Consider the following 25,304-nt stretch of genomic DNA (forward strand, 5'->3'; position numbering starts at 1 on the left):
TTTTAAAGTGTTATAAATGTCTTTTTTTTTTAAGTGTTGTAAATGTCAGACATTAGAAAGGAGAGAGGATGAACGAGTGTGAGAGAGACGCCTAAGGCAACAGCATCCTCCTCCAATCCCACTTCTACAGAGAGAAAGGGTGAGAGAAAGAAAGAGAGAGAGGGGGGGGGGGGGGAGAGAGAATGAAAGCAGCAGACTAAAGGAGACTGTAGGTATCACTGTAAACATAAACGTCAGTGTGAAGAAATTAAGTAAATTGGAATCTGACAGGCTGTTTTTGGACAATGTTTGACTGGAACTTGTGTGACACCATGGCAGAAATGGCATTCTGACTGGAGTGCACCTTCATATGTAAATGCTTCAACAACCGCACATCCTCACGTCTGACAGGGGGGAAGGAATATGACAGACAGTGAGGCAAGACAGAACAGAATAGAGAGAGGAGAGAGAAAGAAAGAGAGCGAGAGAAGAGAGAGGTATGAGTTGCCACTCCTATGGTAATAGTACTCTATGCAGGAGAGAATGATAGATGGCAGATGCCAAGGGAGAGAGGGGGGAGAGAGAGAGAGAGAGAGAGTGGGGAGGAGGATATGAGAGAGAGAGAGAGAGAGAGAGAGAGAGAGAGAGAGAGTGGGGGGGTTAAGGGGATGTGTGAGAGAGAGAGAGAGCGGGGAGGGTGATCTGAGGATCAGAGAGAGAGAGAGAAAGAGAGAGAGATTTAAAGGGAGAGCCTTGACTGTGAGCACATGTAAAAGAATGAAAAGAATAAGGCAGGTATGGGAGGTGAATCAGTGCCAATATACGACAGATAGGAAATGTGTGAAATGTAATGGGATACAAGTGGAGAGACGGAATACATCAAGTGGAGAGAAGGAATACATCAATGCAAATATAACAGAGAGAACCCAGCAGAAACACTGCAGGGGGGAGGGGAGAGAGTGAGAGAGTGAGGGAGAGAGAGAGAGAGATGAGTTTCCACTCCTCCCTGATAGAGAACAGGAACCTGATCCATCTATCCATGAGCCGGAGGGTGGAGAGATGGATAGAAGGAGGGAGGAAAAGAAAGGAGTGGAGGAGGAGGAGGAGGAAGAGGAAGAGAGCGATGGATAGCACCTCTACCCCCTCCGCCCAACCTCCTCTGTCCGGGAGGGGAAAATAATCGATGTCGCCTCGGCACCGTTGGAGGAGTGAGACTCAGGAGCTGTAAGTAAGCAGGGTCCCCTCTGGGGAGGGCGTGTGATGGAGGAAGGTCCACACATTTAACAGGGAGCGCAGGAGGAGGTGGGGGAGGAGGGCGTGTGATGGAGGAAGGTCCACACATTTAACAGGGAGCGCAGGAGGAGGTGGGGTTGGAGGGCGTGTGATGGAGGAAGGTCCACACATTTAACAGGGAGCGCAGGAGGAGGTGGGGGGTTGGAGGGCGTGTGATGGAGTGGACCACGCAAGGAGGTGGGGGAGGAGGACGATGGATGCACTGGCAGGCGAGGCTTTTTATCCAGGAAGAGGAAGCGGGAAGGAGGGGTGGACAGAACGAGCAGAGTTATGGGTGGCTGTGTGTGTGTATGGGTGGCTGTGTGTGTGTGGGTGGCTGTGTGTATGGGTGGCTGTGTGTGTGTGTGTGTGTGTGTGTGTGGGTGGCTGTGTGTGTGTGGGTGGCTGTGTGTGTGTGGGTGGCTGTGTGTGTGTGGGTGGCTGTGTGCGCGTGTTTGTGTGTGTCCAGGAGCATCCATTAATTAAGCCTTGGTTTAATTTGACACATATGAACGGTATGGAAGATGTGTGCATTTCTTGATTGTGCAGATTATATGTAGTGTGTGCGTGTTTCAGAGAGTGTGTCTGTCATACGGTCATTCCTATCGTGGGTGAGATGTCCTGGCCTTCTTAAGTTGATTCATTAACCTCGGGTTAGGGTGTGTGTGTGTGTGTGTGTGTGTGTGTGTGTGTGTGTGTGTGTGTGTGTATGTATAAGCACAACTGTACATTTCCACCATTGCTGTGCACTACCACACATACTGATCGCACTTCTCGAGCTGGTTCATGAACTCCAGGTCTATGTATATTGTGTATGCGTGAGCGTGAGTGTGAGTGTGAGTGTGAGTGTGAGTGTGAGTGTGAGTGTGAGTGTGTGTGTGTGTGCGCTCACCGTGGGCGAGACGTCCTGGTCGTACTTCTTGAGCTGGTTCATGAACTCCAGGTGCTTCTTCTCCTCCTCCAGCTGGGCCACGCTCTGCTCGCTCTTCTGCAGCTTCTGCTGCGTGTTGGCCAGCTCGTCCCGCAGCCACTGGTTCTCCTGGCACAGGCGCCGCACCTGCGCACGCAGCTTCTGCTTCTCCGACTCCACCGCGCTCAGGTGGCTGGAGAGCGCCATCATCACCTGGGAGGAGGAGGAGGAGGAGGAGGAGGAGGAGGAGGAGGAGGAGGGGGTGGCAGGTAAGGTTCAGATCTCAGAATTAATTTCTTTTATTGGAGCTTTGTGGATGTTAACCATTACAATCTTTGAGTGGTGCCTGGAGTCCCAGGGCTGGATGATGAAATATTTGGTAACACTTTGAACCCAGTATCCATAAAACAGTATAAACACATTCAAAAAGGGTTATTAAAGTTTACATAATGCCTCATGAAAAAGCTTCTTTCACCTCTTGATAATGGTACCGATGACATATTTGCCGTTTATTCACCAAATGCTCTTTACTGAGCGAAAGAGCTCATGATAACAGTTGTGTGGGCCTTATACCACATCTATTTATAAATAGTCATATAGACTTATGTCAGATGCTTTAATGCATTATCAATACTTTATAAACTTTTATGAATATATTTATAATGCTATAATACTGAGTCTAAGTAATGTGTTACCAAATTATTTTTGTCACAAGAACTGATCAGGAAACAGCCATAGGCACATATACCTGCCTCTCAGACCCTCAGCTTGCTCTACTTTACATACACCACGCGTGCATGGATGCACCTCTAGGATACCCAACTCACTCTCTACAGCTCACACACACACAAACAAACACATGCGCACACACACACACACACACACACACACACACACACACACACACAAACAAACACATGCGCACACACACACACACACACACACACACACACAAACAAACACATGCGCACACACACACACACACACACACACCCCTCCTCACCTGCGCCTCGCCCAGGCCCAGCTCGATCATCTCCACGGACTTGCGCAGCAGGCTGGACTTCTCGTGCACCAGGCTGGCCTCCTCGTCCTTCTTCAGGCACTTGATGGTCTCCAGCAGGCTGTGCAGGATGGCGTTGTGCTCGCTCTTCAGCGCCTCCAGGCCCTGTGCCACCAGCCGCGTGCTGGCCATGATCTCCTCCTGCGTCAGCTTCTCCAGCTTCTCCTCGCCGTGCCCTCCGCCACGCACCGGGTACACCATGGTGGACATGCTGCCGCCGCCGCCGCTGCTGCTGCTAAAGTCACACGGGGGCTAGATCCTGCGGACGCACGGAGAGAGAGAGAGAGAGAGAGACTTATAAAGGAGGGAAAGAGAAGGATGGAATGACAAAATAATAAACATGCTAGAGCCTACAGGAGAGAGAGAGAGAGAGAGAGGGAGAGAGAACGAGGAAGAGAGAACGAGGGAGGGAGAGATAGAAAAACAGATGGAGAGAGGGAGAGAGAACGAGGGAGAGAGAGATAGAAAAACAGATGGAGAGAGAGAGAGACAGAGAGAGAGGGATGTAAGAGGTAAAAAGATGAGTGCACAATGGTGGGCGTGCTCTTGCAGTCAGGGTTGGTGACAGAAAAAAAAAAAAAAAAGACAGAATTTTTTTTACAGAAGAGTCAGATAGTCAGGAGCTGGAGACAGGTACACCATCTCCATGGAAACAGGTACACCATCCCCATGGAGACGGGTACACCGTCTTCATCTCCATCTCCTGGTTTCCAATTCCACTTTTGTGACGCCAGCATACAATGTGAGAGTTGAGACTCCCTCTCAAAATCTCTCCTGGACACGGAAAGACACGAGAGAGGGAACACACGGCTAGACAGACATGTTCCTATTCCACTAGGACCCGGGGGAGGAGACGGAGACAGAGACAGAGACGGAGACGGAGACGGAGACGGAGACGGAGACGGAGACGGAGACGGGAGGGAGTAAATATGAGTGGGGGGAATAAATTGTGTGAGGGGGGTGTTTTAGACATGGGGATAATTTACACAGCCTGTACACACACACACACACACACACACACACACACAGGGATGAATTACACAGCTTGTACACACACACACACACACACACACACACACACACACACACACACGCATGCTTGGGGATGAATTACACAGCTTGTTACTGCATGTAAGGGAATGTTGTGGATAGAATGCATGAACAGTTTAGTAACTGTTCCAATAACTGTGTGTATCTGTGAGTGTGTGAGTGTGTGAGTGTGTGAGTGTGTGAGTGTGTGAGTGTGTGAGTGTGTGAGTGTGTGAGTGTGTTCCCTGTGCCAAGTCTTCAACTCCATGAGGAACAACACTATTCTGTTCCACAGAAAGAAGGCGTGCAGATTTGGCATGAGTTTACAGTACATCTCTAGGAACAGGCTGTGTGTGTGCGTGTGTGTATTTATATTTGTGTGTGTGTAAATCTGCATGTGTGTGTGTGTGTGTGTGTGTACGTATTTAAGTGTGTGTGTGTAAATCTGCATGTGTGTGTGTGTGTGTGTGTGTGTAAATCTGCATGTGTGTGTGTGTGTGTGTGTGTGTGTGTGTACGTATTTAAGTGTGTGTGTGTAAATCTGCATGTGTGTGTGTGTGTGTGTGTGTGTGTGTGTGTGTGTGTACGTATTTAAGTGTGTGTGTGTAAATCTGCATGTGTGTGTGTGTGTGTGTGTGTGTGTGTGTACATATTTAAGTGTGTGTGTGTAAATCTGCATGTGTGTGTGTGTGTGTGTGTGTGTGTGTGTGTGTGTGTGTGTGTTCTCTCTTCATGTTCCCCCTTTCTGCAGCCCGGAAGCAAGAAGCGAGGCATGAAGGACAAAGAGAATGAAACACAGAGAGAGAAAAGATGGAGAGACAGAGAGAGAAAGGATGGAGAGACAGAGACATAGGATGGAGAGAGAGAGAGAGAGGAGCAAGAGAGAGAGAGAGAAAGGATGGAGAGACAGAGACATAGGAGGGAGAGAGAGAGAGGAATGAGGGAGAGAGAGAAAAGATGGAGAGACAGAGAGGAACGAGGGAGATATAAATAAGAGACACAAAGGGAGAGCAGGAAAAATGAGGGCGGAAAGGGTGATGCAAAAAGTGGTTTGTGAAGACAAAGAAAGGATGGAGAGAGAGAGGGACATAGGAGAGAGAGAGAGAGAGAAAGACAGAAAGAGAGAAGGCAGAAAATAAGGAAAAATACGAGGGTGGAAAGATAAGGTGTGAAGCAAAAAGAGGGTGATGAAGAGAAAGAGAGGAGTGAACATGGAAGAAGAACAAAATAGAGAAAGGGATGGGGGGGATGAGAAGATAGAAACAGGGCTGGAGGATGGAGGATAAAAAATAGCATCGAGAGACAGAGACTAAAGATGGTGGGAAAGAAAGAGTGGGAGAGTAAGGGAAGAAAGAGTGAGAGAGTGAGGGAAGAAAGAGTGAGAGAGTAAGGGAAGAAAGAGTGAGAGAGTAAGAGAAGAAAGAGTGAGAGAGTAAGGGAAGAAAGAGTGAGAGAGTAAGAGAAGAGTAAGAGAAGAGAAGAAAGAGTAAGAGAAGAAAGAGTGAGAGAGTAAGGGAAGAAAGAGTGAGAGAGTGAGGGAAGAAAGAGTGAGAGAGTAAGGGAAGAAAGAGTGAGAGAGTAAGGGAAGAAAGAGTGAGAGAGTGAGGGAAGAAAGAGTGAGAGAGTAAGGGAAGAAAGAGTGAGAGAGTAAGGGAAGAAAGAGTGAGAGAGTAAGGGAAGAAAGAGTGAGAGAGTAAGGGAAGAAAGAGTAAGAGAAGAAAGAGTGAGAGAGTAAGGGAAGAAAGAGTGAGAGAGTAAGGGAAGAAAGAGTGAGAGAGTGAGGGAAGAAAGAGTGAGAGAGTAAGGGAAGAAAGAGTGAGAGAGTAAGGGAAGAAAGAGTGAGAGAGTAAGGGAAGAAAGAGTGAGAGAGTAAGGGAAGAAAGAGTGAGAGAGTAAGAGAAGAAAGAGTGAGAGAGTAAGGGAAGAAAGAGGGGGAGAGTGGGGTCACATGAGCAGATGAGAAGAAGGGGTTATTCATCACCAGTGCGCATAGGGAACCAGGAACACAAGAGGGGAAAGGGGGACACGAGGATAGAAATTGGAGAAGGGATGAAGTTAAATTGGAGAAGTGAGGAAGTTAAAGTGGAGAAGGGATGAAGTTAAAGTGGAGAAGGGATGAAGTTAAAGTGGAGAAGTGAGGAAGTTAAAGTGGAGAAGGGATGAAGTTAAAGTGGAGAAGGGATGAAGTTAAAGTGGAAGAATGATTGTCTCCTCGGCCACGGCACGCACCCATGTTAGCCACACTGACCTCTGCTCTGGGTTAACTAACCGCACCACAGAACTAACAAATCTCCGTCCGCTTCACAGGCCATTTTCACACTCAATTAGCGAGCTAATTAAAGATTTAAACAGGCCTGACCTCCGTCGGTTTCTTCAAGGCGGCGCTTTCTTTCTCCGGGATCTTACCCAGCGTCCCTGATCCCGTCGATCACAAGCTCCACAAAATCCCCTTCATGAACAAGCTCATTTAAAAAAAACGAAAACAAAAAAAAATGTCTTCTTAGGGCCAGATTAAAGTAACTTCTTAGCATAAGGCTATTGGATCCACGAGGCGTCAGTCAGTGCAACACTGGGTTCACACTTCGACCCGAACGACCTGCGACCCGAGTCGTGCCAACATGTGCTCAGGACGGAAGCTGGGAGAGGGGCATGCAAAGGAAGGAGGAATTCTGGGAAAGAAAGAAAGAGGGAGTGGGAGAGAGAGAGAGAGAGAAAGAGAGACATATAGGGAGTGCGTGTGTGTGTTTGTGTGTGTGTTTCTGGGAGTGGAGCACATCTAAACATTTAAATGTGCAGTGAGGGAGTGTGGTCACATGAGTGGGCTGGAGGGTCTAGCACCCCCAGGCACAGGCACAGGCACAGGCACAGGCATAGGCACACACACACACACACACACACACACACAGAGGGGCAGTATGTTTTTGCCATGAGGGTGCAAAGAGACTGATTCTAGCACGGAATGCCCCTGAACACACACACACACACACACACACACACACACACACACACACAATCAAAATCTCTCAATGCTCATGACACACACACTGCCCTGGCATGACTTGTCACCAAATAAACCGCAATCATTTTTCACAACCTTCCTGGTGTTTAATCAGGGACTTAGCGCCTGCTTAGGGCCATGTTCAGTAAACAGTGTGTGTGTGTGAGTGAGTGAGTGAAAGAGAGAGAGAGCGTATGTGTGTGTGTGTGTGTGTGTGTGTGTGCATGTGCATGAGAGGGAGAGTGTGTATTTGTGTGTGTGTGCATGAGAGAGAGAGACAGTATTTGTGTGTGTGTGTGTGTGTGTTGTGCTTGAGCCCCACTTATAGTAACGACTTCTGGGGTCTCGTAGGGACGGGCAAATCTGCCCATATCCATGGAAACACCAGAGCAGTGGGTGGGACATGAGATGGAGCAGGGGCCAATCAGGGATGGGTAGGGTGGCAGACGTGGTATAAAAGGTGCGATAACACACACACACACACACACACACACACACACACACTTCCTCAACCTGTTCCTCCACTTGTTTACAAGAACAGGGCAGCTTAAAAAGAAAATACAATGCCTATTTTTGTTGTTACAAGTTATATAATGTAGGAGGGTTACACTAAGGGTTGAGCCATACAGTTAGACAGAAACAACAGAAAGAGGGTTATATCAATGCAGCAGTTATGGCTTCAGCTAGGGTGTGAATGATAGACTATAGCCCTAGAGAGTAGTATGCACATGAGTAGATGGAGGGGCAGAAAGAGAGAGAGAGAGAGAGAGAGAGAGAGAAAGAAAGAAAGAAAGAAAGAAAGAAAGAAAGAAAGAAAGAAAGAAAGAAAGAAAGAAAGAAAGAAAGAGAGAGAGAGAGAGAGAGAGAGAGAGAGGGAGAGGCTGATGATTGTTTGCCAGTATTTGTGTGCAAATGTATGCATGTTAGCATTTGTGTTTGTGTGTGAGAGAGAGAGAGAGAGATAGAAGGAAAGAGAAAAAGAAAGGACTACAAAGTGAAGATAAAAGCCTTTCGTTATCTTACACAGAAGTAGAGTTACAGACACAAAGCAGAGAGAGAAAGAGAGAAAGAAAAGAAGAGACGTGGTAAGAACATAGAGTGAAGACTCTGAGGGGAATTCCTCACAATGCACTGAATGTTCCGAGCAATGTTCTTCTGCGCCACTTCTATTCAAAGCAGAACAACAACGGAGAGAACAAATGGTTCCCAAGACCCCAGGGAAATCATGACAAGCCTCTGTTCTGTGCTCAGCTGTCCTGGCAAAGACAGACAGACAGACAGACAGACAGACAGACAGACAGACAGATGTTGTCAGCTGGCTCTTCAGCTTCCACCATACCACAGATGCTAGTTCAGCCAAGAGGTATGGCTACGCAATTAGGCTTGGGTATTAGATGACGCGTTCCAGTACCTCATAGTATGAATCCATTATGGCTATGTTTGCCTTGGCGTTAACATTTTATTTTATATATATATATATTTTTTTATCGTTACAAAAGTTTACATATACAGCCAGTGAAACAGAGATGGCGACAGCTACCAAAGTTGTGATTTATTGACTGAGGAACTCCAAGTGAGAGGAAGACATCTGTCATCTGTTGGCATCTAATGCAATCAGCTGTGAGATCATCCAAGCTGTATGGCAGAGCAGTCAGACATGTGGCGCAAGTGCTCAAATTCTTGAACCCGAAGAAAATGGAGAGCTTTTTCTTTTTTTTAGATAATATGATTTTTCTGTCTCCTTATTTTCTCCTGTTCCATTTCAGAGACGCTTATGCATTTCTGAGTAGGACCGGGAGTCGGACACCACTTCACACGCCATTTCCAGACGCCCGCTCACATTCAGCGCAAGTGATCGAACTCTTCAAGAAAATGGATATCTTTCGTAAATAGGACCCCCGTTTCCTTAACTTCCTCCTTCTCCATTGCCAAAGAAGTGAAGCATGATAGAGAACAAGGTACCTTAGTACAGGCCTCAAACACTTAGCCTACAGGATAGAGCACAGGCTTAGCCTACAGGATAGCACACAGGCCTCACTTAGCCTACAGCATCGGTTCCCAAACTGGGGTACGCGTACCCCCAGGGGTACGCGAAGTGGTTCAGGGGGTACGCGGGGAGAAAATGTCCGCGATAACAGAAAACGGACGGAATTCGCAGAATTTACCGTTTGAAACAGAATTGCAACTTTCAGACAGAAACATCATTTTGTGCATCAAAATCGCCCAAATTCCCCTGTATTTTTTCCTGCAAGGCTGTGTTTCTTTCTTATAAACACAACAACGATCGCAACGATGAACAAGCATTAATTAGAAAACAAGAGAAAATGTCACGTCTGTGCTGAACTCCGCTCCGGCCACGCCCCCCTATTCAACACAGACCTCCGTAGCCTGTCAAATGAATTCGCTCATCTTCCCAATCGCCTGCAAATAATGTTTTTTTAGTCTTCTGTTCTGTTGATGGCTGGCAAACAACAACCTTAGAAGGTTTGGGTCACTTGTGGCACATATTATTCACTCATTTTAAGCCATCAATCTACCTCTGGGTGAACAAAATGAGCCGAAACGGATTAAAACGGAATTAAATTCAACTGGGGGGGGGGGGGGGGGGGGGGTACGCAGCTGGAAGTTAAATGTCTGAAGGGGTACGGGACTGTAAAAAGTTTGGGAACCACTGGCCTACAGGATAGCACACAGGCCTCACTTAGCCTACAGGATAGCATACAGGCTTAGCCTACAGGATAGCATACAGGCCTTAAACACTTAGCCTACAGGATAGCATACAGGCCTTAAACACTTAGCCTACAGGATAGCATACAGGCCTTAAACACTTAGCCTACAGGATAGCACACAGGCCTTAAACACTTAGCCTACAGGATAGCATACAGGCCTTAAACACTTAGCCTACAGGATAGCACACAGGCCTCACTTAGCCTACAGGATAGCATACAGGCCTTAAACACTTAGCCTACAGGATAGCATACAGGCCTCACTTAGCCTACAGGATAGCATACAGGCCTCACTTAGCCTACAGGATAGCATACAGGCTTAGCCTACAGGATAGCATACAGGCCTTAAACACTTAGCCTACAGGATAGCATACAGGCCTTAAACACTTAGCCTACAGGATAGCACACAGGCCTTAAACACTTAGCCTACAGGATAGCATACAGGCCTTAAACACTTAGCCTACAGGATAGCACACAGGCCTCACTTAGCCTACAGGATAGCATACAGGCCTTAAACACTTAGCCTACAGGATAGCATACAGGCCTCACTTAGCCTACAGGATAGCATACAGGCCTCACTTAGCCTACAGGATAGCATACAGGCCTTAAACACTTAGCCTACAGGATAGCATACAGGCCTTAAACACTTAGCCTACAGGATAGCACACAGGCCTTAAACACTTAGCCTACAGGATAGCGCACACTACTGTCTAGACAGTACTGATGGCATCAGCAGCCATCAGCTTCAGCGCACACATCTAATCACTTAGGATGGACCCTTAGACACAGACACTGGAGGGCAAGCATTTCTAGACCCCCCCCCCCCCCACACACACACACACGTCTTGAAAAAGGAATCTTCTCTCAATAATTTAGAGAGAGGGACAGGAAAGACAGATGGATGAGGAGGAGGAGGGGACCCACACTTACAGCCATGCACACACATGCGTAAGCTATACACACACACACACACACACACACACACACACACACACACACGTAGGCTACACACACACACACACACACACACACACACACACACACACACTTACAGCCATGCACACACACACGTAGGCTATACACACACACACTTACAGCCATACACACACACACACACACGTAGGCTATACACACACACACACACACACGTACGTACAGCCACACACACACACACACGTACGTACAGCCACACACACACACACTTACAGCCATGCACACACACACACACACACTTACAGCCATGCACACACACACGTAGGCTATACACACCACTTACAGCCATGCACACACACGTAGGCTATACACACACACACACACACACACACGTAGGCTATACACACACACACACACACACACACTTACAGCCATGCACACACACACACGTAGGCTATACTGAGAACAAATACCGCATGTTGACACTTCCGCTTTATATCAACAAAAGATAAAAAGCTAGGTCAATATCAGCATGAGCACGCACACACACACACACACACACACACACACACACACACACACACACACACACACACACACACACACACACACACACACACACACACACACACACACACACACACACACACACACACACACACGAGTGGCAGTGTTTGGGTGAACCTTACATCGCCTCACATACAGCAGAGTGTGGGTAAAGCATCCAGAGGAGATAGCACAGAACATGGCGAACACACAGAGATGCCTAGGATGCTGAGGAGACTCAGAAAGATGCTGAGGAGACTCACAGAGATGCTGAGGAGACTCAGAGAGATGCTTAGGATGCTGAGGAGGCTCAGAGGCAGAGATGCTTAGGATGCTAAGGAGACTCAGAGGCAGAGATGCTTAGGATGCTGAGGAGGCTCAGAGAGATGCTTAGGATGCTGAGGAGACTCAGAAAGATGCTGAGGAGACTCACAGAGATGCTGAGGAGACTCAGAGAGATGCTTAGGATGCTGAGGAGGCTCAGAGGCAGAGATGCTTAGGATGCTGAGGAGACTCAGAGGCAGAGATGCTTAGGATGCTGAGGAGGCTCAGAGAGATGCTTAGGATGCTGAGGAGGCTCAGAGAGATGCTTAGGATGCTGAGGAGACTCAGAAAGATGCTGAGGAGACTCACAGAGATGCTGAGGAGACTCAGAGAGATGCTTAGGATGCTGAGGAGGCTCAGAGGCAGAGATGCTTAGGATGCTGAGGAGACTCAGAGGCAGAGATGCTTAGGATGCTGAGGAGGCTCAGAGAGATGCTTAGGATGCTGAGGAGGCTCAGAGAGATGCTTAGGATGCTGAGGAGGCTCAGAGAGATGCCTAGGATGCTGAGGAGACTCACAGAGATGCCTAGGATGCTGAGGAGGCTCAGAGAGATGCCTAGGATGCTGAGGAGGCTCAGAGAGATGCCTAGGATGCTGAGGAGACTCACAGAGATGCCTAGGATGCTGAGGAGGCTCAGAGAGATGCCTAGGATGCTGAGGAGGCTCAGAGAGATGCCTAGGATGCTGAGGAGACTCAGAGGCAGAGGTGACTAGGATGCTGAGGAGACTCAGAGGCAGAGAGATGCCTAGGATGCTGAGGAGGCTCAGAGGCAGAGGCCTGCACCTGGTGGGGTGATGAGACTGGAGGTGAGTTACACAGGCAGAGGGATGCACGATGTATGAGGACACACCAACCAAGCCAGCTGGTATTATATGTAGAAGAGAGAGAGAAGAAAAGAGAGAGAGAGAGAGAGAGAGAGAGAGAGAGAGAGAGAGAGAGAGAGAGAGAGAGAGAGAGAGAGAGAGAGAGGGAGAGAGGGTGTGTGTGTGTGTGTGTGTGTGTGTGTGTGTGTGTGTGACTGTCTGCAGGAGGGCTAATATTGCAAGAGGCAGTCAGAGTACTGGCTATGCATCACCATTTCCACCACCATCATTAATGCATCACCATTCTCCACGCATCGTCTCCCTAGATACAAACACCACACACACACACACACACACACACACACACACACACACACACACACACACACACACACACACAGAGAGAGAGAGAGAGATAAGCTCGCCTCTCATCTCCAGAGTAACCATGAAACATTCTTACGCTGCTACATCTAAGAGACGGATGGCATTATAGTATTTGTGATGATGCTCCTGCTGCCTCTGTTGCTAGGGGCTCCTGGAGAGGATTTACATGTGGCTATCAGAGGTAGTCTGGAAGGGTTTATTTCCCTCTGTGGGAGGTGCGGCACAGGTGGCACATGGTGTGTGTGTGTGTGTGTGTGTGTGTGTGTGTGTGTGTGTGTGTGTGTGCGCTGGTGTGTTTGAAGACTAGGCACAGGTGTGCGTATGTTGTGTGTGTGTGTGTTTGAAGACTAGGCACAGGTGTGCGTATGTTGTGTGTGTGTGTGTGTGTGTGTGTGCGCTTGTGTGTTTGAAGACTAGGCACAGGTGTGACTGGTGTGCCTATGTTGTGTATACATGTGTGTGTGTGTGTATGTGTGTGTGTGTGTGTATGTGTTTTCTGTTTGAGTTGATCCAAATTGGCATACCACATGCTTGAAAGATTTTAAGAATACTGCTCTTTCACACACTGAAACTAGTCTGTACCCATATAATATTATAATATCATTTCATGTGTTTCTATTCATTTCATTTCATTTTATTAATTTTTTCAACACTAGCAGTACTCAAATAAACAGACCTGAATCATTATTGAACATTCATGAGTTTGCCGACGGCCTGTGAAGTGTACTAAAAGCTCACAACAGCTTTGTCGTGCTCGGTCACGTAACACCTACTTTTGGTTCTTCCCTGAAAATCAGACCAAAGCAATAGTGAGTCAACCCCATGGGCAGGAATATGATGACAAATATTACTTCAGAGTTAAGTCCAAACTGTCAGTGGTGAGAGCAATGGATGACGAGAGCACTGCAATGGACGCCAGCCGCAAACATACACACCTGGGTGTCCAATGACATCATCTGAGATAATGGCTACTTATATATGAATGGTAATTGACAGAAATTGATGCTTGCACAACTATGATGCCTAACTGTTCAGAGTTACAGGGTCACAGAAATGGCGAGTGGACCGAGACAAACAGACAAAAAGTGAATACTTGGGGGAAATATTTATATATAAAAGTATTCACTTTTTTTATATATATAGATATCCTCCTCTACATATAAATAATATAAACATTTCCCTGCTAAGAAAGACAGGGAAATCTGCAACTTCAGCAATGCCCCTAATAGCAGGTCTCTTTGTTATTCTGTTCCTCGTGTTTTCAGCCCTGTCCGAACTGCCAACTTCCCTCTGTGGTGAGAGGCAGAGGCAGTACTAGATGACAGAGCACTCTCTGAGCCTGTGTGTGTGTGTGTGTGTCTCTGAGCTGGTGTGTGTGTGTGTGTGTGTGTGTCTCTGAGCCTGTGTGTGTGTGTGTGTGTGTGTGTCTCTGAGCCTGTGTGTGTGTGTGTGTGTGTGTGTGTGTGTGTGTCTGAGCCTGTGTGTGTGTGTGTGTGTGTGTGTGTGTGTCTCTGAGCCTGTGTGTGTGTGTGTGAGTGTGTGACAGTGAGTGGTTTATGAAGGGTAATATATCGGTATAGAACTCTGTGTGAGACAAAGTTATAATAGTTTTCCATTTTCAAATTCATTTTTAATAATATGTATGTATTCCATCTGAATTTCCGTTTAGTTTCAGTTAGTTTCACCAGTGGTTTCAATCATTGCAGTTTCTATATTGTTTTATTATAGTTATGCATATTTATAGTTATATAACTGATTTTAGTCATTTTAGTTTAGGACAAAAGTTTGATTAGATTAGTGCGGGATAAAAAATAATCTGCTTATCATTAAAGACATTTCAAGACTAAACGTAACCAACATACAGCACGCAATACTTTTGTTTCAGACTGAAAGCCTGTTAAAGATGCAGTCCGCAATTCAGTTCCACAACAGGCTGTTTATATTTATGCTCAACAGCCAATCAAAATACATCCATCCCTTCCGTGCTCATGAAGCACTGCGTTGATTGGCTGGGATTGTTTATAGTTCGGCCTGAGCCACCATGTTTGTTTTCCATGTACAGAGCCAGGACTGTGTATGAACATGCATGCATGCATGCATGCATGCATGCATGCATGCACGCACGCACACACACACACACGTGTTTTTGAGTGCACACACAGAACGGAGAGATAGAGGACCATGAGGAGCAAATCCCTTCGTTTGACATAAAGTGTATGGGATTAGAATTACAGACTGTACCTTTAATAGACAACGTGTTTAGCGTGTGTGTGTGTGCGCATGTGCTCACACATATGGGTGTGTCCTTGTGTGTTTTGTTGGTGGAGTTCTCTTTCTGATGTTTAGGATATCAGACTATTTTCATCAAGAGTGAGCACAGTGTGTGTGTGTGTGTGTGTGTGTGTGTGTGTGTGTGTGTGTGTGTGTGTACGCCTGAAGGCGGAGTGTTAGAGGGTGTGTGTGTGTGTGTGTGTGTGTGTGTGTGTGTGTGTGTGTACGCCTGAAGGCGGAGTGTTAGAGGGTGCGTGCGTGTGTGTGTGTGTGTGTGTGTGTGTGTGTGTGTACGCCTGAAGGTAGAGTGTTAGAGGGTGTGTGTGTGTGTGTGTGTGTAAGCCTGAAGGCGGAGTGTTAGAGGGTGTGATGCAGTGCTGTAATGTCACCTCCGCACAGCTGCAGGGCCAGCAGACCTGAGTCAGCCTCTGACTCAACACCACAACCAGGAGAACGGCAGGGGGAGGAGGGAGAGAGAGAGGGTGAAGGAGAGAGAGAGAGAGAGAGAGGGTGAAGGAGAGAGAGGGGGAGGAGAGAGAGGGGGGAGGAGGAGAGAGAGAGAGAGGGGGGAGGAGGAGAGAGAGAGAGAGAGAGGGGGGGGGGACGGGGGACGGAGGGAGAGAGGCTGATGACTGTTTGCCGGTATTTGTGTGCAGATTTATGCATGTTTGCATTCGTGTTTGCATGTCTGTTTGACTGCGTGTGAGGGAGCGAGAGGCCGATAGAGAGAGGATGCAAAAGGATAGGTGGGGAGAGAGAGAGACACGAGAAGAGAGGGAGGTCAGTTAGCTTTAACAAGACAGAGACATAGAGACACGCTCACAGAGACGAGAAGAGAGGGAGGTCAGTTAGCTTTAACAAGACAGAGACACAGAGACACGAGAAGAGAGGGACGTCAGTTAGCTTTAACAAGACAGAGACACGCTCACAGAGACGAGGAGAGAGGGACGTCAGTTAGCTTTAACAAGACAGAGACACGCTCACAGAGACGAGGAGAGAGGGACGTCAGTTAGCTTTAACAAGACAGAGACACGCTCACAGAGACGAGAAGAGAGGGACGTCAGTTAGCTTTAACAAGACAGAGACATAGAGACACGCTCACAGAGACGAGAAGAGAGGGACGTCAGTTAGCTTTAACAAGACAGAGACACGCTCACAGAGACGAGAAGAGAGGGACGTCAGTTAGCTTTAACAAGACAGAGATATATAGGACAGTCATCGTGAGAGCGTCATAATCAAGTAGAGAAAAAGAGGAACACAGAGAGCAAAATAGAAAGATAACTTGCCACTGTACGTGTCCGCACACACACACACACACACACACCCGCCCGCACACACACACACACACACACACACACTCTCACACACACACAGAGACACACACACAGAGACACACACACACAGACAAACACACACAGACACACACCCCTGTGCCACACATGCCATAAACCAAGCTAACAAGCTTCAACCCCACAGAGCCCTTCATCAGTACAGCCAGTGAACACCGAGGTAAACAACACAGCACAGCAGTCGCCTCCCCTGGGACCAGTGATGGCCATTCTCAAGTTAACTTTTAACACAAAAGGGGCTTTTGCAAGGAAGTAAGTAGAGAGAAGGAAAAGTCTTAAACTCAAAAGGTCAGCAGAGGGCAAAACGGTGTGTTAGATCAAACATTGAGAGCTGTAAAAAAACAGGGTAGGAGTTTGTCCAAACAATTAAACTGGGAGAGCTCTTGTTCATAAGGCTCTGTTGTCAAGCTCTGACAAGTTCAGTATTGGGCAAGGAGCTGCTTGGAGGCCAAACTAGGTTTATGACCGAAATGCATCCGTTGGTGCTCAAAGATTTTTTGATTTGAATTTCAATTCCATTTGATTCCATTTAATTCCAAAGTAGTTTGAGTGAAAGAGAATGCCTATGCCTACCTTGATGTTGTAGTCTAACTACAAAGAGAACAGTAAAACATGGGCTAACCCTCTCCTAATATTGACCGACTTTTGATGAACATTTTAGGCGAGAAAGACGTAAACAAATACTGGTCACTGATGACCAAGGTGCCGGTCACTGATGGAAAACAGTATATTTTAAATCACGTCTTCAGAATGCCCCTACATTATTGTATTACTACAAGTCCAGGAACACTTTCATTTAAAAACAAAAACACTAAACGTAACATTTAAATTATTATTATTTATTTTTTTAAACCACATCTTTAATGTAGCTGACTTCAATGAGGGCTGGCTACTGCTGATATGAATAATCTTCTAATGCTTGGCCAATGGCCACTTAATGTCATTCTGCTTTGCCCAGCTAAAAAACAGATTAGCCTTGGCGTCGTTCTGGCATCTGCAGACTTTGTGTTACAGGACACACACAGATGGGTTTATTTCCTACCCGTTTCCCTCCTAAGCTAACAGGGTTAGCCATGGCCTCCCCATCACCACAATCAGCCCAGCCTACGCCATCCATTCTGCCCTTCCTGGGTCATACCCAGCAAATGGGTCCCAGGGGACCGGATGTAGGTCCAATAATGATACACACAGAAACACACACCCCACTCTCTCATACACACACACACACAAACACACACACACACACACGTTCTCAGAGCGAAGTCCGATATCACTCCATCACTCCATCCCTCCCGGTCTCTCCATCCCTCTCCTTCCTTCCCTCCCTCCCTTCTTCCCTCTGTCTGTGATTGGGTCTAATTTGATCAGAGGGGGCCTGAGGGCATTAGGGCTTTACAGGAAACCAGAGCAGGTCCTGATCAATACAGCATCGGAGGGGCAGTTCACAGCCAGGGAGCTCAGCTTCGATTAGTCACTAGAGTGTGTGTGTGTGTGTGTGTGTGTGTGTGTGAGTGTGTGTGTGAGTGAGTGAGCGAATCAGGACCAGAGTGTGATTGTACACATGTGTGTGTACGTGCGTGTGTGTGAATGAGACAAATCCAGCGTGTGACTGTGTGCATGTGTGAGTGTGTACTCGACGGGACCAGGGAATAATTGGGCTAAGTCCATTACTGAAGCATTGTGCCTTCACTGGACCATAAACGCCTACGGTCAAAAGAACTCTGTTTGATGTTACCATAACCGGATTTATTTCTGTCACTAAAGCGTGGATATACTATAACATTAGGGACACGGTCTTCTGTTTCCAGGGCCAATGTGGCTTTAGTCTGCATTATTATTTAATTGGTGAGCTTGCTATTCAGTCTGTGTACGAATGAAATATGTAGGAGTGCATGTTGAATTTTACATCTGAGTGCAGGAAGAGGGGTGTGTGTGTGTGTGTGTGTGCGCATGTGTGTGTGTGTGTGTGTGTGTGTGTGTGTGTGGGATGACTGTTATGTGCTGCTGTCGTGACCTCCGCACCTCACAACTCTAATGAGACTAAGGGGTCAGGTGAGGGTTGAGGGGAGAGATTAGAGTTCACAGCTATACTGGGGAGACGGGGAGAAAGGGATACACAGAGTAAGGAGGATAACAAGGAGGTATGGAAGGAATGAGAATAAGACAGCAGAATGAGACAGAGAGAGAGAGAGAGAGAGAGAGAGAGAGAGAGAGAGAAAAGCAGGAGAAGTACTGGAGCAATAAGAACATGATAGAGAGAGAGATTTATATTTACACCACACACTTCTTCAAACAGTATGTCTAGCATGAAAACAAAGATAGACAAAGACAAAAACAACAACAACAACAACCACACACACACACACACACACACACAATCCACTATGATATGTGTGCATGTGTAAAACATGGCAAAACCAAAGGGGTAGAAGTCTCTCTAGCACAGTGGGGGGAAGGGACAGGAAAACGCTGTCAGCAATTGATCAGCTAATATGGAGCAAGGAGGGTTACTGATACGACGGACAGTGGACTGGCAAGGAACAGATAAAGAGCACCCATATTGGCATCAGACACCACAACACAGCACAGCACAGCACAACGAACTTCTTTTATAACATGTAACCTCTCTAACTAATGGTTCCTCACTTTCAGGGACAAGAAGAAGGAACAGAGACAGATATTTTCAGAGAAGAAAAGAAAACGAAAAAGGTACCTCCTGGGGAAAAACAGTCAAATGAGTTTATGGAGTGCAGGATGGCAGTCTGCCTATCTGGACTTTGTACTCAACTCTCTGCCCTGCCTTAAAATCACAACGATAAAGGGCTTTGAAGTTCAACCTTCACATAACAGCAAAACCTGAGATGAATTAGGAAATAGGCTCTGAAGGCCTATTTCTCTCAGATTCAGTCGTCGACCTGAATACAGCCTACCGACGGTAACCTATGGTGACGTTGGGTCCATAGTTCATTAACGGTTAACTGTCCATTAACTTGTCACGAGTCACCCTCGCCTCAACCTAAGGATAGAGCAAGACTAGAGCCTATGATAATCCAGTTAATCACCATCGTGTCAACATAGAAGGGCAACCGCGGCGAGATAGTGAATAGAAGCGCAAACAAATGTAGCATGAATAAATGTAGTTATAACGACTCCGTTTGAGGTGACTTTGACTGCTGAAAACATAACGTTGGGTTCAGATTTTTTTTCCTGGCAAGTCATCAACATTTTGCCCGTGTCTTGCGTCAGATTACAGGGCAGGTGTGTGCAGCGTTAGCCCGCAGTGGACGTTACTGTAACGTTACTGCTAACATAACATGACATTGAGATAATTATCTGCTAATAACATGGAACTTGTAATTTTAGGTAGCTATGCGTCACAGGGGTCGAAACACACAGGTAACCAAAACACAAAGCCGTACAGTGGGTCACTGCAGTAACATACCAGCGATTTCAGTCACTCCCTCCTCCCCGGTCGGCAACTTCACGTCGACTCGGTGACCAGCTATCCGCAGCGGAGCCACCGACGCTATTCAACAACACAGCTCAAAAAGGCGACGAAACGGGAAAGACGACAGACTCTGCGGATCAGTCAGGACAACCCCATTCTACAGCAAACGCACAGTGCGCTTGCCTCACGAAATGTTTCACTCTCATAGAGCTGCGTGAGGTGTAGTTGGTTGGCTGTCACTCTGTCGAACGGCCAGCGGTGTTTATGTCTCAACCAACAGTGGACCTACTGCATGAAGCTCTTTGTCGCTTTAAATCCAAAATGTCTGCTCTCGGGCGGACTGTAACTTCCCAGTATCCTCAGCGCGGGTGTTTGGGGATGACGTTTGTTTTGATTTCTTGCACTTGCAGCATCGGGCGTGGCTGGCAGTGTCGGCGGCAGAGTGGGATGATATAACAAGCGTTCTTGTGTTACTTGTGGGAGAATTATGTATTTACTTTGTAATAGTGGTTTAAGCTGACCTGTCATTATCCGGTTAAAACAGCTTATTGCAAGTTAGTTTAATTATGTTTCTCTTTAAACACTTTCACATAGCCGAAGGATGACTGAGAGGACCAACAAAACACATACAACTTAACAAGTACATACAAGGGACAGGCAGCGAAGATGATGCTATTCTGGCGGTTTAATGAATGTGTTGTGGTGAAATCTCAAGTTGACAATAGCCTCTATTTACTCTTCTACAGTGCCACCTGCAGGTTATCGTCACAGCCTAGCCTAGCAGAACCTAAGCCAACAGTAACACTATCTTGTAACCACTGCAACCATTCGGTTTAAATATTTCCCTAACACATTACAGCATGAAAAACTAAGTGACCTTATTTTGTTATATTTCTGGCCCGTACTTCTTGTGTTGTCAACCTCATGTAATTGTAAAATGCAACAATAACCAATGAATTTACATTTCAGACAACTTGCCTTTTTTTCATATTTTTTTTTTAATTCTCATCAATATTTGTAATTCATGTATGAATTTGAAGAATAGTCATTTAAGTATTTATCAAATACAAAAAAAGAGTAGAGTGAAGAGAGATAAAGAATATAAACACACACAAGTCTTCTCCTGTGCACTTAAAAAACCTCTTCACACTGCTTGGAGCCACAGTCTCTCACCAACAGCTGAAATGTCAGAAGAAAAACAACAAACTCATCTATAAAAGAGCTCAACTCCTTTTTAAAAAGGGCCATAAAAACAACCACAACAATGAACAGTTAATAATAGTTCTTAAGAACTACTGAACAGTTAATAATAGTTCTTAAGAACTAATGAACAGTTAATAATAGTTCTAAAGAACAACGCAAGCCAGGTTAAAATCTGAAAGTTTCGGAATACACAAAAGCTATGTGTAAGACATTGCATGAAAAAGTTAAAACGATATGAAACAATACAATTTGTTTTGTACATACACAACAAAACTATACAAAAGATCAACCAAAACACCTTTTTTCCTCAGTGGTCTATTAAAAAAAAGAAAAAAAGAATACTGTCTTATAATTTAAAAAAAGTAACTTTGTGCAAAGACGTCCGCATTTTAAAATTCCAAAACGAAACCAGATCGGCCCCAATATTAGTACATGTAATGTTCATTAGCTCTCGGTTGGATTGACCAAAGGGCAGTCTTCTCAAAATGGCAGACAAAGTAGTGCTTCAGAGACAGAAATGAGGATACAAACTGGCCTGGAGTCAGCTGGGAGTGAGAGAGAGACAGTTTCTCTTTCTCTACAGCCTCAATAAAAGGCAAATTCACCTTCTGAGAGCTCACAGGTCTTCAAATCTCATACCTTCTTTAAAAAAAAAAAAAAAAAGGTCATATGTACAATAAACGTTGAAAATACATACATTGTAGTTATACTGTAAATTTCACCACCAAATGTTCAGAGACAGACAGAGAAAGTCAGAGAGGGGGGAAATAAAACATCCGTAGTTTTACAGTTGGATAATACCTTTGTACAATATCCACCCAGACAATAAAGCGTCATGTTCCACTCCAGTTTAATCAAGCGCCATGTTCCACTCCAGTTTAATCAAATACACACATGCACGCACACAAACACACACACACACACACACACAAACACACATAGACACAAACACACACACACACACGCATGCACACACACACACACACACACACACACACACACACACACACACAAACACGCACGTGCACGCACACACACAAATGCACACACAAACTCACACGCGCACACACACACACAACATTCCCTTCAGGCAAGTTCCATAAGATCCCCAAATCTTTCACAGTACACCCCTTCCTCAAACACCCACAGGAGACGAAAGCACAGAGGTCACAATGCAACTCCCTAGAAAACACACACACACACACCAACGTACACACTCACACACACACACAAACACGCACGTGCACGCACACACACAAATGCACACACAAACTCACACGCGCGCACACACACACAACATTCCCTTCAGGCAAGTTCCATAAGATCCCCAAATCTTTCACAGTACACCCCTTCCTCAAACACCCACAGGAGACGAAAGCACAGAGGTCACAATGCAACTCCCTAGAAAACACACACACACACACCAACGTACACACTCGACTGCGTTAAACACATACACAGACGATGTACACACACACACACACACACACACACACACACACAGACTGTGTTAAACCACATGCTTGCAAACATACAGTATATAAACATTCAGAACACTTTAATGACATTCTCTTGTTTTCTCCTTGTTCCTTAGGTGACACTGAAACACCATGTAATATCAAGCCAAAATGGAGCTTTTTAAGAGCTTTTGAAAAAAAATTCCCTCACAGCAGACCAATCACTTCCAAACGGTAAAAGTTAAAAATCGTCTTGCAATGCAAACGCACTCACTATTAAAGGGTTTTTAATGTGGCAGAGAAAAAACAGAGAGAGAGAGGAAGAGAGCAAGAGAGAGAAAGAGAAAGCGCAACAGAAAGATAAGACTTATATACAGTAAGCCTTACGAGAGTGTTTGCTAGGGGTCTACCATCCCCTGCAAGCTCCAGTATTCACACCCTTCCAGAACCTTCCAGAACCCCACAGTGGTTATCAGCCCTTAAAATCAGAGAAGGTTTGAAGGTCCTGTGTTTATTGAAAGTACAGATATCACCAAAAACGGTAGGTGTCCACCATGGCAACTTTGGCAGAGTCGCCGTATTACCAGATGGTGCCACGCTGTGTTACTCTGACGCACGTGGCATTATTTGACTGCGTCAGGGCTAGGCACAACAACACACAAGGCTTAGGTGCCAACGCTGACCGGTTCCACAGATGCCATGCCCACTGCCAACTCATAATGCCATGCACGGCACGTTTGGGGTGACACGGGTGGCCACACGCTGGCAATATGGCTGCCTCTCTGATGTTGACCCTGCGATGAGTTTAGATGGTAAAGATACAGTGGCTGCCTTAACAGCAATAACTATCCCCCCACCAATAACTGCACGTGCTCTCAGAGTGGTCCATTCAGAGTGCCACGACGATGGCTACCGCAGGAGTGATGGCCCAAGCTACCATACGGCGGTGTGAGTCCTGTACTGACAATACACAAAGGTCAATATACAAAGGTCAAAGCACAAAGGTCAATGCAGCACCGGGATGCTGGTCCAGACTTTACGTGATAAATAAGCACCTATCATAAGCACTATATAATATATATATATATATGGTAAGCGCCTATCATAAGCACTATATATATATATACTACTATAGTATATATATATGGTATAACTTTTACCATATATATATATACCATATATACCATATATATATGGTACAACTTTTAGCTTGACCAAAAAACAAAACAAAACAAGATTGTCTGCCTGCCTCTCCTTCCTTCCTTCCTTCCTCTTTTAGATAGTCAACAGACAGGCCTATGTTCATCTGTGTGTGAACGAGCGCCACACACACACACACACACACACACACACATCTGTGTGTGCACGAGCGCCACTCACACACACACACACACATATACACATCTGTGTGTGCACGAGCGCCTCTCCACTCCTGCATCCTCCTAAGTGAAATAAGCTGCTGGATTCCCCACTCTTTCACATGCTTCAAACGTCACACACACACACACACTTGTTTCAAATGAAAAAAGGCAAGTATACTAGCTAGTTAAGTCATCGTGTCCTATATAAAAAAAAAAGGAAACTGGAGTTTAAGTCACTTAGAATGGACTAGAAAATATCGACTGTAAGAGGAGAAGGAGTGCATTCCTCTCTGGTTAGAGGAAAATAGTTCTGTCTCAGGAACACTTCATTCTCTAAGCACCCCAGCGCACTATAACACATGCACACACACATTCACACAGACACACAGACACACACACACACACACACACACACTAGTCTCCCTGCCCCCCCTTTTAAACAGCACACAGAGCACCTACTCACAGGATTTCACAGAAATAATACAATAAAACAAAACAAAACACCTTTCTTATACAAAAATCAAACGACAAAAAAGTGCAAAACCAAGCTGCCTGATATGCTGACTACCAACTCCTAATGACTACACACACAGTCCCTGGGACGTGTGTTTTGTCTTCTTTTTTCTTCTTTTTGTATCTTTTAAAGGCAGCACATTCGCTTGAAAACACATGAACAAACTGTTCTTTCTTTTTTCCTTATCCCACTCCATTTAGCCAGGTAGAAGGGAGATCATTACACACCAATAACATCAACAATTACCATGACAACAGCCAGTAAGGGGTAGGTGGGCAAGATGGCGGTGACACACAGGTTCAAAAGTCAACACTTCTTTTTTTTTTTTTTTCGTCCACAGGAAAATCCAACCGTCCTTGACTTTCGTTCATCTTTTTCTTTTCCTCCTTCATTCAAGTCTTTTTGCTCTCTCTCTCTCTTCCAAAAAGTATTTTCATTTCCTTTCTTTTTTTCGTTGTGCTGTAACAGCCCGGACATCCCCATGCTTCACTCACAGAAGGGGGGGGGGGGTAAAGATCTGAAGCGACCCCGGGAGGGGAGGTCTGGCAAGTGGGGTGGGGGTGGAAGTGTTGGGGGTTTTGGCGTGGGAGGGGGGGTGTGTGTCTGGGTATCAGACAGGCTTGGTGTAGCCGAAGACCCCCACGGGGAAGTGCTTGACGTGGGTGGGCCACTGGGCCGCCAGCTGGAAGAACTTAACGTCGTTCCACTCCACGCCGTCAATGGACACTGCAAAGGG

At 46.1% G+C, this 25,304-nt stretch overlaps 2 protein-coding genes across 4 annotated transcripts in view; both read right to left on the minus strand.

Moving 5' to 3' along the window:
* Nucleotides 1–20,469, minus strand: part of LOC105909912 (kinesin light chain 1-like) — a 41,535-nt gene extending 21,066 nt beyond the window's left edge. Inside the window, exons 1-3 of one of the 3 annotated variants that reach the window (XM_031561814.2) lie at nt 20,028–20,469; nt 3,165–3,480; nt 2,144–2,374 (exon numbers count right to left, since the gene is read on the minus strand). In XM_031561814.2, the coding sequence (XP_031417674.1) occupies nt 2,144–2,374; nt 3,165–3,431 (498 nt within the window). In that variant the 5' untranslated portion in view covers nt 3,432–3,480; nt 20,028–20,469. The remainder of the gene's footprint in view (nt 1–2,143; nt 2,375–3,164; nt 3,481–20,027) is intronic. The other 2 variants (XM_031561813.2, XM_031561815.2) reach the window with 2 other exon arrangements.
* Nucleotides 20,470–22,482: 2,013 nt separating this feature from the next.
* Nucleotides 22,483–25,304, minus strand: part of LOC105909908 (phosphofurin acidic cluster sorting protein 2-like) — a 93,498-nt gene continuing 90,676 nt past the window's right edge. The window contains 1 exon segment of the mRNA XM_042703420.1: nt 22,483–25,294. Coding sequence (XP_042559354.1) covers nt 25,179–25,294 — 116 coding nt within the window. The 3' untranslated portion in view covers nt 22,483–25,178.

Source organism: Clupea harengus, chromosome 24 (genome assembly GCF_900700415.2).
Source record: "Clupea harengus chromosome 24, Ch_v2.0.2, whole genome shotgun sequence".
Classification (NCBI taxonomy): Eukaryota; Metazoa; Chordata; class Actinopteri; order Clupeiformes; family Clupeidae; genus Clupea; species Clupea harengus.